The sequence below is a fragment of the Melospiza melodia genome, chromosome 2 (genome assembly GCF_035770615.1).
Source record: "Melospiza melodia melodia isolate bMelMel2 chromosome 2, bMelMel2.pri, whole genome shotgun sequence".
Taxonomy (NCBI): Eukaryota; Metazoa; Chordata; class Aves; order Passeriformes; family Passerellidae; genus Melospiza; species Melospiza melodia.
Window position 1 is genome coordinate 96,106,508 of NC_086195.1, and position 18,998 is coordinate 96,125,505.

Here is an 18,998-nt window from a genome sequence, read left to right on the forward strand (position 1 = left end):
GTGTGAGCCCAGACCTGGCATCTCCTGGCAGATGGCCTTCGAGACCCCTTTGGTCTCTCTCACTGTTCCTTGTCCCAGCTACCAGCTTATCCTACCTCAAATTTGCCAGTTTAAAAACATGTCCCCTCACATACACTACAGAGAATTTAGAAAGAGAATTTAATAAGGAGATGAGACAGGTTACAGTGGTCACATGCAGGACTGTATTCACCAGGAACCTACTTATTTGCAGCTCTCCTGTTTAATCTCGTTTCTTCTGTATTTTCCCCTGGGTTTATCTTCATTTCTCCCCTCCTTTTGCTCTTCACCTAAACAACCCCATTGAAAATTTCATGTTTGCCTAAAAAGCTCATAATTCCATAAAAAGTTCCACAGATATTCACAGTTCTCTTCCTCTCCGGCAGGCCATAGCATGTTTCCTCTCTTTACTTATATTCATGATAATCTTGTCTTTATTCTCATCAGTTAAGAGTTCTGGTTGAAGCTCTTAAAGGTGGTGCTTGAGAAGGTCCTGTTATGGCTCACTGATCAGAGTCTCCAGAGTCCTGGGCTTTGCTACTATTCCTGCTATCTACATTTTGCCAGCTCTGTTCATTTTTTCACTTCAGATTCTTGCCTTTTCTCTTTTTTCCTGAATAACTGTTAACAAGGTATTTTTACAGAAGGTTTCAGTTCAGATTATAAGTATTCCCTTTTCCTCCTAATTTTCCTCTCTCCTCCTTTCTCCACCTTGGAATTCTGTTTTTCTCTCTTAAAGGGCTCTTACTTGAGTGGGTTGTTGATGTCCATAGGGAGGAACGAGTTATCTCCTGGAAATTTATGCCTGGCTTTTCTCTTGCTCATAGGTGTTTTGGTTCTGAGTACAGCCCAGAGTACTGTAATTCTGGGCTGTACTTAGAACCAAATTCTGATAATTAGGAATTGCAGTTCAAATGTGTCTGGTAAATTCTCTGTGTGTACCTTTCCATTTCACAAAGTTGCATACATTTCTGAAGAATACTGTTGCTTTATCTCATTTAAGGCTGCTGTGTATGAAGTCTGAAACAGTATTTCTAAAATGTATTTGTGTGAAATATGTTAATTGAAATAATTTTTTTCTTTGTAGAACCAAAATTACAATTTCAGCCAACACATCAAGTACAGCACAAAGTTATGAATACAGAACAGAATGGCATCAAAGAGAATCATTCAAGACACGTTTCTCGCAATGACATGAGACAACCAAGGAATGAGAAACCCCCTCGTTTTCAAAAGGATTTTCAGAATTCAAGGCAGGCTTTGGAAAGTGGTGGGTTACCAAGAAACAGAGGTCCTGAAAGGCACAGCTCTTTAGAACACTGGACAGATGAAAAAAATAAAAGTGACAGACATTATCCTAGAAATGACAGGTCAAAGGATTTGGGTTATCCCATAACCACTCACCAGAGTGATATTACTTTCAAAAAAAGGGATAACAACATGCAAAACAGAGTAGGAAAAGGAGTGTCTTTCTCAGAATTCAAGGAAAATTCTGCTGCTCAAGATGTAACAGACAACAATAACCAGAAACGTGGGAAAAGGGAAAACCAAACACACAATTCAGAAAATTTTTGTGATAGGAAGGCACGAACAATAAGTAATGAAGCCTTTATGGTAAAACGTGAGCAACATTTTGGTGTTAATAATGATTACCAAAATCCAAGTAGGACTGATAATTTCAGTGCTGTACCAAATGGAGATACTGAGCATCATCAGAAAGGAAGACGAGTAGGACCTATCAAATCGTCAGGACCCACTGTGATCCCGTCTTTTGATGATAAAATGTTGTATTACAACACTGGTCCCAAAAAGAGAACTGGGCCCATCAAACCAGAGAAAATACTGGAACCACCATCGAGTCACATGGAGTATGGAAAAAGTTGGAGACCAGGGGATGAATGCTTTGCTCTTTATTGGGAAGACAACAAGGTATGCCTTTGCTAAATGAGAACTATCTCAAATTGTACCTCTAATGCCCTCTTATGTGTGTGTGGGAGATATTTAGCACACTACCACTGGGACATGGCCTTTGTTCATAGGTGTGCAGTGTGCTTCTTGCCTAGCTCCTTGCTCTGTTTTTTATATTTATGATGTATGTCAGTTGAATTCACTGCCCAAAATTTTCAAGTCCCTAAATCAAGTCCTTGTTTCTGTCATGTACATGGAGTTTAGGGTGTCTTAAGTCAAATGCTTCAGTAAGGAACTTAAGTGCTGAAAATTTGAAGGGATGAATGAGGATCTAGGTGCTCATATTCTTTGCTGAGGAACAAAAACAATAAAAACTGTGCTATCTAGAATATCTATAATGGTAGATGTGTAATACCTTTTTCTGGAACAAGTCAGCACACGACCTTTAGCAGACAAAGAAAGAATAAAGTCTGCAGGAATGGGGCTGTAAAAAGCCTGCCAGTTTTCTTTCAGTCATTACAGAACAGAAACAGCAAAAGGCTTAATTTTGTTTAGCTCTTGTATGCTATCAGGTAAAGAATTTATGGACAAATTAATTATGCTGCATGATAGATTTGTATTACTGATTTTTAAAAGTTTAAATACTTTATTTTCAGCTCTTTTCCCCATTAATGAGATTTCTCTTGCAGGAGGACATTTTGCTTTCTTCTCCTTTGCTAAGAAAGTTTTAGGCTGTTTTCTTTGATTTGTCATCGCCTGTTCAAGAGTTGTCTGCCACTCTGCATTGGTAGTTTCGTTGGGTTTTACCCCTTTCTGATAATCTGATAACTACCTTAAATATTGTTGTTCTTTAAGTACTTTTTAAGAATTTTTTTAAAGTTTATTATATTTATTATAAGTGTTTTCTTTTTTTTTTTTGTCTGCATTAACTCAGCAGCATAACTTTATTTTTCTCTTTTCTGCTGGTATGACTAAAACCAACAATAAACCATGCAGGATTTTTTGGTAGTGGCAACCCATAGTCAGGTGACTGCCTTAAATAGGAATATGTAGCTTGAGTGGATGGATTAGTGTGAAGTATAATGGCATAATACTGAATTGTTTCCTATTTTCAGAGTACTTGCATTACTCTGAAATGAGATCTTGAAGTTTTTAAAAGTGCAAACCTTGCAAGATAAGTACATATGTCGTAATCCCAGACTGTTACGTATTCAGCAGATTAGAAGGTGTGTTTTGGGCAGTAATTGGTTTCTTGATAGTGTAATTAAATGCTACTACTCACTTCTAAGACATGTGATGATAAAATACAGTACTGAGCCTTACCATTTAGGAGGCTGTGATTTTTTTTGTGTTCAGTCAGATAAAATTGATTTAATACGTTCAAGAAAGTATTTTTGCATAAGTGTAAAAAACCCAAGTTTTGTGTTTAGAAAAAGGACTTTATGAAGAGGCAGTTTTATCATATTTTCATCATATTTTATCATGTTTTATTGTGTAATAACATAGGTGTGCAAGTACACACATACAAGCCATATCAGTATATGGCTAATAAGTACTTACAGATGTATATTTTAAGCAAACATCTTACAATAGCATTTCTCTGTATACAGCAGTATTTGTGTTAGTGATTAATTTGTTCTGCTTTCAGGGAGATAAAAATGGGTCTTTTAAATGGTCGGTCTACTTAAATAAGCTGTGTATCTTCTCAATGAATACTCTAAAAATGTTCTGCCATGTCCTCGGTGTCTGCCATGTGGAATTTTAAGATACCCGATTTCATATCTAGTACAAATTTAAAACAAAATATAATGCTGACTCTGACTAAGTATGTATACACACACAGAGACATATATGAAAAGGAAGTTGTTAAGAATTTGTGGTATTTCTGGTTGTATTTTGTGACCTTTGAAAATTTCTCTTTTAAGTTCTACCGGGCAGAAATTGAAGCTCTCCATTCTTCTGGGACAACTGCCGTTGTTAAATTCAGTGATTATGGAAATTATGAAGAGGTGCTTCTCAGCAACATCAGGCCTGTTCATGCAGACACATGGGTATGTGATAACAAATTGTATTAAAAAATACCAGCTACATAGTCTGTACAAAATATGTAACTCTTAACTAATTAATGCCTACTCACGCAAAGAATGCTACCTACATGTGTAGAAAAATAGTTGCAAAGTACACGCACAAAATCTCTGATTTTACTTCTCTATATGAAACCTGATAGACATGTATTACGATGTGGTATTCTTCCTGTATAATAAATTTCAATTGTATTGTTTGAAAATGAATAATTGATCTGTCAACCAAACAGTTTTATGCATGTTTTCTCTCTTAAAAGTTGTTACTTATTCTATTCAACCCAATTTTTTGTTTTATTTCATGTACATTGTATGTTGTTCTGTAAGGGTTAGGAAACAGTCATTTAAAACATATGTTCTGAAGCTTTTCACTACATGTGTATGTATGAGTAAAAATACACATCTGTATCCCTTTATTTTGTATCATGATTTTATTCTTGTTTCAATGATTTCTTCTTTGCCAAATACTGTAGTGGTCATGTATGCATCAAAATCTGTTTTATGAAGTTTAGAATGTATTAGCCTTATGGAAGTTGGAAATTTTAAAAGGCTTTATTAGTGAATGTCATGGAAGCAGAGATACATTTCAATTAAAACAAATGTCAGGAATGCACAATTCTTTGCTGTTTACTCTTACTATAAAAGGCTGCACAAAAAATATTCATCTGCATATTGATTCCTTAATGATGAGTTGACTGTGCTTATTTTAAGTTCTTACTTTTGGGTCATAGAACCATGTTACTATTGCTGCAGAGGCTGAACAGTCAGCTCTTGTTTCCCAGTGCTCTTTTAACAAGTATTGTTGCCTGTAGCTCTCAGATGCCTGTGAGATGGCCTTTTTGTACTTAAAAAGACACCTGAAACTCCTCCCAGCTGATGCATTGCTGTTTGTATGAAAATTTACCCTTTATCCTGCCTTCTTTTTGTCCTACACTCTGGCCTGTAAGATGCTAGTTACTTATGGTATGATTGTATTATTTTAACCCTTTTTCTGGGTTAATAATCAGACTTTTCTTCATTTGATTACAGTTTTGAGGAGTGGCTTTTATTTTACTTTAAGCCACTGAATGTTAGCTCTCACAGTGTAAGAACTTGGCCTAATATTAAGACTAAGTTGATCCTGGTAGTGAGGTGCCATTTCCTACTTGATCCTAGTAGTGAGGTGGTCATTTTCCCTGCCTCTTCTGCCTATGTCTGACCATGTGTTCTTCCTCATCCCTCTCCTCCCCTGTTGGATTGTCAGTCATGTAGCCACAGGATGAAATTGAATTAAATGAACCACATTTTTGTTCCCCCAGGTTGTCTTACTTTATTTCAGAGTTAGTTTGTTAAAGCTGAGGCAAGGGTGGGACAGTGTATGGAGAGGCGATTCTGACAGTAAGTACCATAGTCCTGACATCATGCTGCCTCCTGATTGAGTCATTGAGGCTTCCTCTGTGATTACTGGAGACAAAAGAGGAATTTCCAAGGACTTTCAGTCTGTTCAAAAGTGAAAAATACCTTTCTCAAGGTTCTTATTTTCTCTCAAGGTAGCCTAGTTACATAAATTCAAACAATGACATTTCAGACAGTTACAGTTACACAAGATGAATGCCAATCAACATCTTCACAGTAAACATCATTTAAATGAGTTGTTTTCTGACAAATTGCTCTTTTGTTGCTAGAAGGTCCTTGAAGCTGTAGGATATTTGCAGAAGAAAGTTGATTAGGACCTACTTCTTTGTTTTTGGGTGCTAAGCGTAATCCTCATTATGCATTTGCAGTTCTTAATCACCCATTGATACTCAGCTTTGTCTTTTAAGCTGAACACTGTTGGCCATTTTTCTTTGTCTCAGTGTTCTTATTATGTATAAATCTAGATAGCATGCATAAATGCAAAACAAAGTTATAATGCTGCTTAGTTCTTTGACTTAAGATTCAAGTAACTTGGGTATATTTCCTCTTTACTAGAGAACAAAACAGATTTTAAAGTAACTTCAATAATTACTTTCACTGATCAATGCTACTGGCCCCAAGGAGCATGTATTACTGGAAATATTGTGCTGATTTTTATTTCAGTTGTTCCACATAATTTCCAGATAGTGAAGTAAAGTCCCTTTTGCAGTTGCTTGGGTCCATCAATGCTTTTAAACATCACCTCCTAAGGGCACTGGAGCAGGCAATCCCCAAAAGTCTGAAGTCAAGCAGACGAGGCAGAAGGCTGGCTTGGCTGAACAGCAGTATAGCAAAAAAGAAGGTATATGCCCAGTGGAAGCAGGGTCAGGTGGCATGGGAGGAGTACAGAGATGCTGCTTGCCACTGTAGGAAGAAAATGTATGCAGCTGAAACTCAGTTGGAGTTGATGCTGCCAGAAATGTGGGGGGCCATATAAAAGAGGGTTTTTTCAAATATATTAATGGCAATAGGCAGTGTAAAAATAACATCAGCCCATTACAGGATGAGGATGGTCTCCTTACAAACAGGAACAGGGACAAGCAGAGGTGTTTAAGACATTCTTTGCCTCCATCTTCAGCATGGGTGATGGACCAAGGGAGTCTCAGTGCCCTGAGCTGGAAAACCATGATTGAGAATCATCAACTCACAGTTTACTCTGGAATTCTGTGAGATCTGCTTGTCCAGCTGGATCCGTACAAATCTATGGAGCCTGATGGGATTCATCCAAGAATCCTCAAATAACTGGCTGATGTAATCACAAAACCTCTCACAATGATTTTTGAGTAGTCTTGGTAATCTGGAGAGGTCCCAGCTGACTGGAAGCTGACCAGCTCTATCCCAGTTTTCAAGGAGGTCAAGGGGAGCCCTGGAAACTACAGACCTCTCAGTCTCACTTCAGTGCCTGGTAAAATAATGGAAAAGATTATTCTGGGAGATATTGGAAAACACCTGGAGACTAATGCACTCATCAGTCACAGCCAACACAGCTTTGTGTGAGGAAAGTCCTCCTTGTCAAACTTGATTTCCTTCTATGACAGGGTAGCCCACCTAGCTGACCTAACAAAGACCGTTGATGTAATTTTTTTGGATTTCAGTAAAGCTTTTGATGCTGTCTCTCACAGTATGCTCCTGGACAAAATATCCAGCCCAGAGCTTGATAATCACATTATGTGGTGGGTGAGCAGCTGGCTCTTGGGTCAGGTGCAAAGGGTTGTAGTGAACAGGGTGACATCAGAGTTTTGGGGACTGGTCACCAGTGGGGTTCTGCAGGCTTCATACTCAGCCTCTGTGCCCTTCAACACCTTCATTAACGACTTAGACGTAGGTCTCAAAGGAGTAAGTTTGCCAATGACACCAAATTGGGAGCAGCTGTCAACTCTCTTGAAGGCAGAGATGCTCTTCAGAGGGACTCAGACAAATCAGAGGGCTTGGCAGTCACCAAATGTTTGAGGTTTAACAAGGACAAGTGCTGGATTTTCCACCTTGGATGGGGCAACCTTGATGGTGTGTGTACATTAGGTAATGAGGGGCTGGAAGCAGTGCTGCAGAAAGGGACCTGGGGATCCTGTCAGTGGCAAGTTGAGTCATCACTGTGCCCTGGCAGCCAGGAGAGCCAGCTGTGTCCTGGGGGGCATCAAATACAGCATCATCAACCACTCAAAGGAGGGGATTTCCCGCTCTGCTCTGCACTGGTGTGGCCTCACCTTGAGTGCTGTGTGCAGTTTGGGACACCACAATATGGGAAAGACATTAAGCTATTTGAGAGCATCCAGAGGAGGCAGCAAGCATGGTGAAGGGCATTGAGGGGAAGCCTTGTGAGGAGTGGCTGAGGTAATTGGGTTTGTTCAGCCTGGAGGAGACTGAGGGCAGACCTTGTTGACCTTCAGCATCTTTATGAAGGGAAGATACCTATGTCTTCACTCCTGTGACCAGTGACAGGACGCAAGGAAGTGGCGTGAAATAGCATGATTCAGGGGAGGATATCAGGAAAAGGTTTTACACTCAGAGAACACTGGAACAGGCTCCCCAGGGAAGAGGTCACAGCACCAAGCCTGACAGAGTTCAAGAAGCATTTGCACAGTGCACTCATGCACATGGTGTGACTCTTGGGATGTCCTGTGCAGGGCCAGGAGTTGGACTGCTAAAGTGTCAGTCCCTTCCATTTAGCATATTCTCTGATTACACAATTCTTGATCTCAGATATCTGTACTGAAAACTTGTAGAAATACACTATATGTGAGTCCTAATTCAGACTCCTTTTTGAAAGAGTTGCTAATACTGAGAGAAGATTTAGTGAACTCTTATCAAGACGTAAATGTCTAAGAAGTGATTATTCTTTATTGTTTCAGTACTGTTTGTTTAGGACTCATGTTGAATTTCATTTTTTGTCCAACAAATACAAATGGATAAAAGTATACCACTGGGAGGAAGAAAAAAAAGCAAAGCAAAATGCTGCTTGGCTAGTCACTTGCAATAACAGCCAAAGTACCACAGTGACCTTATTTTGATGACATTACATATTTTATGAGGTGCTTATTTAAGCACCTCAGCTTCTGCTCTGCTTTTGGCAACCTTTATAAGTGATTTTTGGTTTGTTTGGTTTTTTTGGTGGGTTTTTTGCTTTGTTTTGTTATCTTAACTGTAGATCAACTCTGCCTCATATTTTCAAAATACATTGTGCTTACCACCTAATGAAAAAAGTATAATAATTGATTGTGTACTGTCCATTATGCAGTTTGCTTAGAGTTCTTATAAGTTTTCAGTCTGTCTGATACCTTACATGCAGCTATTTATCTTTCTGATGGCTAGAAGATAAAGCTGAGTTTTACATTAGGTAAACCAAAAAGGTAGTGGGGATTTTTTATCAATAATCACGTACAATACCAATATAAATACATTTAAGAACACTAGAACTGGTTATTGTTTTTCTTAGAGCCTGAAAATATGTCCTAGGTATGGAATTCATAGATATTTTTAATGATAAAACATTTGGGTTCCACTATTCTAGAGTTCTTATGTATGTAACACTACAATACTGTATTCCAATAGTTCCCTCAATGTAGCAGGGGTCACTTAAAGTATTTTAATCCAAATAAAAAGAAAAAGTCACTGAAATGCTATTGTAGAAATAAGAACTGCTTGTTTTTTCTTGTAAATGATGTAAAATTATTATAACAACTGAAAAGCATTGGAAGGACCTTCCTGAATCACTTAATAATTTGTTCTGTGGAAAAAAAATAAAGTCAAGATAATACTTTAAACTCTAAGTCTTAATTTTATTCTCTATTTTGTAGGATATTTTTCCCTTAATAAATTATGAAAATGTACAGTCTAAGTGTTTATCTTGTGACATTTTTCCCCAAAGCCAAATAAGTCTTTGCTTTGCTTTCCATTCTGTTTCCTTAGTAATGTCAGTCTTTTTTCCACCCTCTTTATGCTACAATTACCTTTTTTTTTGTTTTCTACTGCTGTGTGAAGCAAATAAAAATCATAGTGTACCCTATGTATGTATGTAGTTTCACTTACATATGTTATGGCCTTAACTGCTTGTTCTCTAAACAAGCTGGAATTCTTACAGATTCTTTGAGTACAATTATTTTAATTCCTTAAGAATTCCAATTATGAAGTGAAACCTATAGTTTAGCTTAGTTCCTCTTCCTGCAGTATCTTGCACTGGATTTCTGCATAACGATAAAAGAACGCAAAAATTATTATTAAGACATAAATGTTATACATATTCCTGGTTTTTCTAGAATTTCTTTTGTTCTGTGGAGACTGAAAATCCATTTAGCAGGTTTTCTCAGCTCATTCCTCCAGTAAGGAATGAGTTGAGGAAGGAAAATAACAGGATTGTGGATTGCAGTTAATTCTTGCTGGCAGACAGTTCAGAGTTCAAGTTCGATAACATTGTATCTTGTCACGGAGCTTTGAGAGCTTTTGTGTCTGTTGAATTACCTTAAACTGTAATTCAGGGCTTGATCATAGCTTTCCATTTCAGGTAAGTGAAGAGGTAAACTCCTCTTAGTTTTCTGAAGGTGTTTGTACCTCCCTCAGCAGTGTAAAGAGCAGTGCTGAAAACCACTAAATGGTAAAGGTTTACAGCTGCTTCTTTAAGCTGGAGAAGGCTTTTGCCTTCCTGTTTTATGGAGGTGTTAAACCCATTCAAATGTCTTTATGACAGGCTAATAACTACTTGAAAGATTGGGTGCTGTTTCTTCATGGCTCTTAGGCCTGGATGCCCTTGGCATCCACACTGTGGTCTTTTTGTGTTGTGTGTAAAGCAGGAAATCTTTCCCACTGAATAGTTAAGTAGGTGCAGTAGATAAATGTGTGCTGGTTGGATCTCTTATATATACCTTCTGTCCTCATTGACTACACAAAACCCAAGGCTGATAAAAGACAGTGGTACAGTCTACTTAATTGGTTCTAAGATTCCTGTAGAAAAAATGTCCCTGAGTATTGCATCAGAGAAGACCTTGATGTCTTTAATTCTTTGGCTTCTGTACTGTTAGGAAAATCTCTAGAATAATTTTACAGTTCAAAATAATTCAATGACTCAATCCATTAAATGAAGGATGAGTGTTTTGGACTACTCATCTTCCTGAGTGATGGTGGACATTTGTTGAAATTAATCTAAAACATTACTAGTGTGACTTTAGTTTCCAGAAAAGGCTATTTTTTGGCTTTAAGAAAGCACTTGAGCTGTAGGCAGTAGTTTTGTTGGGATGTGCCTTACTTTCTATCTTGTCAAGTTGGTGATTTCTCTGTCCTCCTAGACTGAAAAATTGCTTTTCATACTCTAACTTAAACTTTTATTTCTTAACTGAGACTTTTTGTACTCACTGGAAATATTGTCTTAAATTCCATTGCATCTTTTACAGTACACCATCATACATGCCCTACACACAGTTTAACCTTCAGGTTCTCTCAGGATAATTCTTTATGTAATTATTTATTTCCCCAGCCTTCTTTTAAGGGGAATTATTTTGAGATGAACTTTTTGAAAACCACTTACCTTGATCAACTGCTAGTAAATGGTTTTCTTTAGCACCTTATCCTCTGAGAAGCTGCATAGTTTTTCAGACTTCAACTTGGTGTATGCATGTTGGAATAGAGATAGACGTTCACAATTTAGCTATTCCTCTGAAAGTTACTAGCCCTTAGCTGAAACATGGTAACTGACATTGAAAGGTGGTTAAAGAACAGCATTTTACTTTTTAATAAACTTAAAGTAGGCAAATTTCAATTGAGGAGGTAATTTCTACCAAGTGGGCATAAACCAGGGGCTTTCAATTTTATGGTTGTATGATTAGGCATTGTAAAATATATTTGAGTCTTCACCTTGAACATTTCATATTCATCAGACTAGGAAATATTGCTACTAATCATTACCAGCTCTGCAATTTAGATTAAGGACATATTCTTAGGTTTTACAATTATTGAAAATAGTTGTGGCAGTTAAAGCTGGACTCTTGGAACATTACACTATTCTTCTCCTCTTGTTATTAATTGTAATTGCATATAATGACAGGTTATTATTTGGAGACTGCATATGGGCTCCTTCCTTGGGTTATTTTGAGACTGTTTCTCACTAAATATCTTCCTTTAACCTGAGTTGCAATTTTGTTTTGAGATAGTTTTTGATCCTGCTCTAGTGTGATTTAAGTTCTTCAAAATCTCATTTTGAGAATTCTGAAAGATTCTTTGCTTGGATTTCTCTATATTGCCTGTGTTGAGATTGAATATGTTGAGTAAAAGAAGTTAGTTGTGTAAAAATATCTGGGCTGTTCTTGCCATCACTGTTTCTCTCCTGATTTCCCTGTCTTCTTCACTTTCCCATGTTCTGAGTTTGTCCACATTTCATATATTAATTAAAAGGATTTTAATTAAAGAGGAAATGAGAGGAATTGGTGTAGTATTCCTGACCAGCTGCTTTCTAAGGAAGGGAGACATGATACTGTTTGTTTGGTATTGCAGAATAGAAGTGATGATGAATATAATCTGTGGAGTATGTGGGGTATGTGTGTGTAAGATTACATATATATACATACATATGAGTAACATTCCAGATCTTACTCATGGGTATGTATACAGCACATGTTCAATAGATATGTTACTTAATGTACTGAAGATTCCTTATACAAGAATGGTTAATATCTGCAATGCTTGAGCATTTTTCCTCCTTGTTTGATAACCTGCAGGTGTTGTAAGTAATAATATCTAGAAAAATAAGTCTTTTATAATATAAGAACTAAAAAAAGAATTTTTTTTTAACTGTGAAAGTAGTTTTTTTTTCAGCAAGGCGATCTGTTTTTCTTCATAAATGCTAGAACATAGAAAATTACTCTTTTAGGCTGTTTTTTGGGGGGATAAGGGTAGAAGGAGGAAGGTTGGGGGAGTTCAGTTGTATGTTTTTTGTGAGTTCTATTTTTTGGTGTTGAAGATATGTTTGCCAAAGGGGAACACATGTTTCTCTAATGAGAGTGAGTTGGTTAATAAAAAAGCAATAAATATATGATGGCTATACAGAGGGACTTTTTATCCATGTTTTTTGTATTTAATGAGTATGTCACACATATTGAACATCAAACATGGTAGGTGTTTGATAACTAACTTTCCAACTTGGAACATTTGATTATGCAGGCAGATATTAGAGACTATCTCAGTGCTCAGTTCAGATTCTCCTATGCTTATGAAGCCTATTTATAATTGGTCTTTTCTTTTTGTAGGGCTTTTTTGGTTTTGGTGTTTTGTTTTGTTTTTTCTTCCTTTGATACCTAATTGGAAGTGTTGCTTCTGACTTCTTAGTGAAAATCTTGAGAGCTTATTTCATGCAGGCTCAAGTTGATAAAATCTTTTGCAGAAAAAGTTTGCATAGTTATGTAATGGTTTCCTATTTGAATTTATTCCTTCATCTCTTTTCTGATGTGTTTATTTTTGTTCTTCTCTAGACTATATGTTCTCATATAGGACATCCACTGTGGGTCACAAGGCATACAGGAGCAAATGAAAGCAGTGGTATTTAGTTATTGCCATACTCTTCGTTCCTTTCTTGACAGAGCTCCCCCAGTGTCCTGTTTCAATGTAGGACACTGCTGAAGAATGTTCTTGAATGTTCTACAACTGACAGTAGAATTTTACAAGATATTGGATGCTGTATTGCACTAAGCCAGGCACAATTTTACAATTGGATGCAGGCTTGTGGGGTTTCTCTTCTTGCTTGCGTTCCTTCCTGACCTATTCCAGTCTCACTTCTTTTCCCTGTACGGATAATCAGCCTCTTTTTGATGATGTCAGACACATGTTAGGTTACATCAGCAGTCCTCACAGCTGGGCATTTTGAGGCTCATGTGATGGAAATCACATCATAAATCACAGAGTTTCATCAGTGTCTAGGGAGAGGAGTGAAGCTGAGTCCTCAGTCACTCAGCCTGGAAATGGACTTCCTTCCATATCAAAGTGGGAAGGGAAATACTTGTGAATGTGAGTAAATTGGTGCTATGGGGTTAATATGTAGTAGTTTTATTTTCACACCTGGAAAGTTTTTTTAGTTTTTTTTTACTTTGTTCCTAACTTATTGTGTAGATGTAAAAATTCCTGAAGATTGGACATTACAGTTTTAGGATAATAGAATTGCTTAGATTAGAAAAGGTCTTGAAGATCATCAAGTAAAATCATTAGTCTGGCACTGTCAAGCCCACCATAAACCATATCCCAAAGTTCCACATCTACAGGTCTTCTAAATACTTCTAGAGATGGTGGCTCAGCCACTTCCCTAGACAGACTGCTCCAAGGCCTGACAAAGGCTTTTGTGAAGATACTTTTCCTTATATCCCATCTAAGCCTCCCTTAGCACAACTTGAGGTGATCTCCTCTTGTTACTCGTCACTTGGGAGAGGAGCCTGACCCCCACCTTGCTACAACCTCCTTCAAAGTAACTGTGGAGAGTGATAAGGTTTCCCCTCAGCCTCATTTTTTCCAGGCTAAATACAACCCCAGCTTCTTAGGATGCTTCTCACAGGACTTGCGCTCCAGACCTTTCACCAGCCCTGTTGCCCTTCTGTGCCCATGCTCCAGCACCTCAATGTCTTTTTTGGAATGCAGAGCCCAGACTGGACAAAGCACTCAAGGTTTGGCCTGACCAGTGCCCAGTACAGGGGGACAGTCACTGCTGTGGCCCTGCTGGCCACACTATTGGCCCTCTTGTCCACCTGGGCACAGCTGGATTGTGTTCAGCCACTGTCTCTAGCCAGCACACCCCGGGGTGCCTTTTCCACTGAGCAGCTTTCCAGCCACTCTGCCTCCAGCCTGTGGAGCTGCCTGCAGCTGTTGTGACCCAAGTGCAGGACCTGGCACTTGGCCTTGTTGAACCTCTTAAAATCTGCCTCAGCCCATTGATCCAGCCCTTCCAGATCCTTTGTAGAGTCCTTCTACCCTCCAGCAGATCAACACTCCCACCCAACTGAGAGTGCACTTGATCCCCTTGTCCAGATCACTGATAAGTATATAAAGCAGAACTGGTCCCAGTACTGGCCCCGGGGAGCACTGTTTGTGACCAGCCACCAACTGTTCTGTCCTGTAGCAGTATAAAAAGTTCCTAGTGTTTATAAGCATATTTTGCCCATCATCATCATCTTTTGAACCTACTGTAGAACTTGCAGAATGATGTGGTGTATTTTTTTAAAGTCACGATTATTAGCTAAAATATAGGCTAAAATATTGGCAAATTTTATTTTAAAATATAAAGCATACAAGATACAAGAAATATAGAGGTCCTGACTTTCAAGTTAAGATACTCTCTTTTTTATGGGTCTGTTCTGTGTTGTCTCATAGGCAGATTCTGTTTCAAGTTTCTTAAATTGCTGCATCCCTGCACTACCTAATGCAGTTTTGTTTCAGTTTTTAATTGGGTGTTGTTTTATATATATTTCTTTTGAACTTTTCTGTATATTTATGGAAATAAATTTTGCCATGTTTAACTTTCTAATTTAGTTTGTGTGCGGTCAGTCATTCACAATCAATTCACATAGGTGTTTGTTTACTAAGTATACGCCTCTGTCTCTGTGTGGCCTTTGGGATTTGTATGTCAAATTCTGTCATGGCTGAGGTTGTGCACATGGCCTTCTTTTTCACATAAAGTGTCACCAAAACTCTCTTATTTGCTGTTAAGATTTTTGATAGTGAGTTTTCCTAACAGGAAAGCATTCGATAATTTCTCATGACATCACTGAGTGCTTTCTTTCTCAAATTTATGTTGGCAGGGCTTTCTGTTTACATGCTAAAACAGGTTCAGCAATACAGCAAATGCTTCCCCCTACTTCCACCCTTCTATGGGCTCATAGAAGGTTTTTCTCACAAGTGAAATTGAGTGTTGATTTTTTCCCCCCAGTCTATGCAGCATTCTTTTTTGCTATAGTGTAGGACTGTCTTTATTATCAGCCTGGCAAAAACACTTCCAGTTTGTGGTTTTTTTCTGGATGAATGGAGAAAACCTGATGTGCCTGTTGGTTCTGTGTCAATTTATATAGAATGTCTTACTTTAGTGTATCAACTTTTCTTTTAGAAATTGAAAGTAAACCTTTAAATATTTATCATTTGATATTGATATTGCTCAGTGAAGAAGCTTTTCACCGGTGAAAGGGATATGGTCTGAATGGCTTAAATATGTACTTGTAAGGAATTCTTAGCATCCATGGCTTTTCCTGTATTGAGAACACAGTGACAAATTTACAGGAAAATGTGTCCATTTCCACACAAACTGCACAGTAAGAGTTGCATGTTTATTTCCATGTGTGCCAGAGGGAATGACTGCAAGTATGAATAACCTGTGCAATACCCTTAAGGGGAACCAATAAGCCAGCAATATGCCTGTGCGAAAATCATGCCCCAGGCTTACATTATTGTAGTTTTATGGAAATGTATTCAAAAAATTGTTTATGTAGAAAACGATTAAGTGTTTTGTTTCCACAGCTGAAACAATGAAGTACAAAGAAATGTCTGATTCCAAGTTAATTATTTAAGTTATTGTTGCTTTTAGTTGTTTCAGATTAAGTATGTAATTATTTTCCTTGCTCATCCATTTATTTTGCATTTCTTGATTTTTTTCTGAAAAATTACTAATTTTCTACTGCTTTCTTTCTAATGTTTATTGTTTCACTCAAAACTCAATATGTGTATTGTTTTAGCAGAATCATTTAAAAATTAGCTGGTTTTGAAGCTCAGGTTCTTTATATTTTCTACAGAGGAAAATGAGATAATTCTAATTAAAATTAATAGTGTATACTAAATTTTTCAGGATTACCAAATAATTTTATTATAAATCTAGTACCTTTAATTGATGTGTAATAAGGCATTAGTTGAAAAATTACTGGCCCTGACAGTACTTATAGAATATATAGAATACATATTATTTATAAAATTTATAGTATTTATAGTATTTATAGAATTTTACAAAAACTGGCCAAGAAAATACAAAATTTTGGTTATATTTGGTTAATGAAACATTTGGTTAACATTTGGTTAACCTTTGGTTAATGAAAGTCAACAGAAAATATTTATTATCATTAATTTATTTCAGATGCTAAAGAGAAGACTACACAGAGAAGGGTCATCTTGAAATTATTATTTGGAACATGGGAAAACAACAGTTATTATGGGATAGTTCCACGCCACTTAGTTTGACATACGTAGTTAGGAGTGTATTTGCTTGTGGCCTATCTGTGTTCAGTGGAGAAAAAGACATATCCTCATAAGGATAATTTCCTTTTTCTAAGTGTAAATAAGGGTAACAATGGCTATATGTTTTACTGGTTTTCTATTTATTTTTTAAATGCCATTACAGCAAGTTTATTGTAAGGTCAGTAGCTGTTGAAATTGACTGCTCTTTCATTAGGGAAATATTTACTGGTTTTCTCTCTTGGATAAAAGGCTTTGTACAGAGCTTATTTGTGTAGTACATCAAAATCTCATAGAATTTGCGAAGCAGTGAAGGAGAAAGACATCACTAGTACAGTAGATTAAAACATTTTGTTTTTAGTACATGATACAGTACCACACAGAAACTCAATTTTATGCATCTGTGGACAATTTAATTTCCTTAATTGTTGCAATGATACATTTAACATTTCCATTTCTGCCACTACTGTTTTACCTAATACATAATTTTACTGGAGCGAAGCTAGGGCTAAAAACTTCAACAAAGCTATTGATGGCTGAGACACAAATGTCAAACCAGAGTTAACTATGGAGGACTGTACATGCAGCAAAAATGGTTTTATACTCACATATCTGTACTAATTACCTAAGGCTTGCAAAGTCCTGTATGCAGTGAGGTGCTTATTGGGTCATGAGGTTCACTTGTGTACCCTTTAGATCCTTTACAGTTGTTCATCCTGCATGTTCTTTACAGACAGAAGATAAGGCAGTAATAGGGCTAAGAGTTTATATTAAGATCTGATGTCAGTGAGGGGTTGGCTGTATGCAGATCTCAAACCCCACTTGCTCTTCTCATTCAAGTTCTTCAGGAATGAGAATGCCCATAGGCCCAGTCTAATATAGATGTGTTGTATGCTGGGGGGAAAAAGTGAGCATCTGCAGACTTACAAAGGTTACTCTGGGAGAAGATTACTCTGTGAAAGGAATGGATATTTTAGGTAAGAAGCCTGTCTTGTGAAGAAAATTGATGAAGAACAAATATGTTGAATTATTCTGTAATAGACACTTCAAAAAAAAGTCAGTACTTGATTGAGACCCTTGAAAATCTACATTAGTCATACTTCCTCTTTTACTTAAAATTTTTACACATCATTTGATAGTAATTTCTGAAATTACTGCCTAAAGCCACTATAAAGTTGTATAACAAACCCTTTTTCCCCCCCACAAAATCCTGCTTTACTCTTAGTTATTACGGAATTCAAAGAATCTATTTAAATATTCTAATAAAGTAGAAGATCCAGAGAATACTGTAAACACTTCAGCAAATTAATTTTTTTCCTTGCAAATATGGGTTATTTAATATATTGCATATAAAATAATTAAAAATTAATGACATTTAGCTATTTCTAGAGTACTTGTGAATTTTTCAATGTGGCCATAGCATGAGTTTTCTCTGCTTTATTTTTTTTTAATTCATCTGGATAATCTTGCAGTCTGTTTTTGATTGATCCAAGCACTGGTAAGTAGAAAATGCAAAAACCAAAACGTATTCAAGGAGCTCAACACTGGATGATTAGGCAAAAGAAGCAAAATCTGAGAAAGGAATTTAACCAAGAAAAAAGAGATCACTTGGTGTTTTAACAGCAGGAGACAGCTGTTGCCTGAAGAGTGGGCAGTGCAAAGAGGCATTAAATCTGGATCAGGAAATGGAATTTGAAATGGACATGAAAGAAAAAGTGATTTTACAAGGAAGCCAGCACTCTCTTTGTACTGAACCAGCAAGTTCCCCATGCGTTCAGTGTGTGGGTGAAGTTAAAACTACAGCTTAACTGAAACAGAGGCTTTACACTACCTAAATGGAAAATATCTTCTGCTTTCTTTCTTTGCCTTCTGTCTCCTCTTTGTCCCACAGTCCCTGGCCCCACACTGCTTCTACATGCTGCTTCTTCATGCCTCCCTGCACAGGCTTGGGTGTTCATCCCTTAATAGCCCACAGAGAGCTATAATTGAAAAGCTTCAGCAGAAGGCCCCAGTGAATGGAGCAGAATTTTCTATCTGTAAGCAGTAATAGACAGAGGTAACTACTTTGTAAGTGGCAGAAGTGCAGGAGCTGATCAGCTGTGACTTGCTACTGCTTCCTAAATATGTGTGAGCACAGCATTCAGCACAGCTTTTGTGTCAATGCTTAAGTTCTGTCTGGTTCTTTACTGTAATCCTTCTATTCATTCTCAGAAGTTATTTATGTATGAAATACTTACTTCACATGACTGTGTTTTAAACATAAGTCTCTAAACAGTTCTTTTGAAGAAGTTTGCAGTTGAAATTCAGAGAGAAAGCTTTTAATGAAATATAAATTTACTCTGCTCTAATATTGTTCATTTGAAGAATAAATTGGTTGGTGAA

At 37.2% G+C, this 18,998-nt stretch overlaps 1 protein-coding gene across 3 annotated transcripts in view; it reads left to right on the forward strand.

Annotated features, from left to right (window-relative positions):
* The window catches only part of TDRD3 (tudor domain containing 3), a 93,624-nt gene that overhangs the window by 66,388 nt on the left and 8,238 nt on the right, over nt 1-18,998 (forward strand). For all 3 annotated transcript variants that reach the window (XM_063149397.1, XM_063149398.1, XM_063149399.1), the window contains 2 exons: nt 1,106-1,947; nt 3,852-3,977. In XM_063149397.1, coding sequence (XP_063005467.1) covers nt 1,106-1,947; nt 3,852-3,977 — 968 coding nt within the window. The remainder of the gene's footprint in view (nt 1-1,105; nt 1,948-3,851; nt 3,978-18,998) is intronic.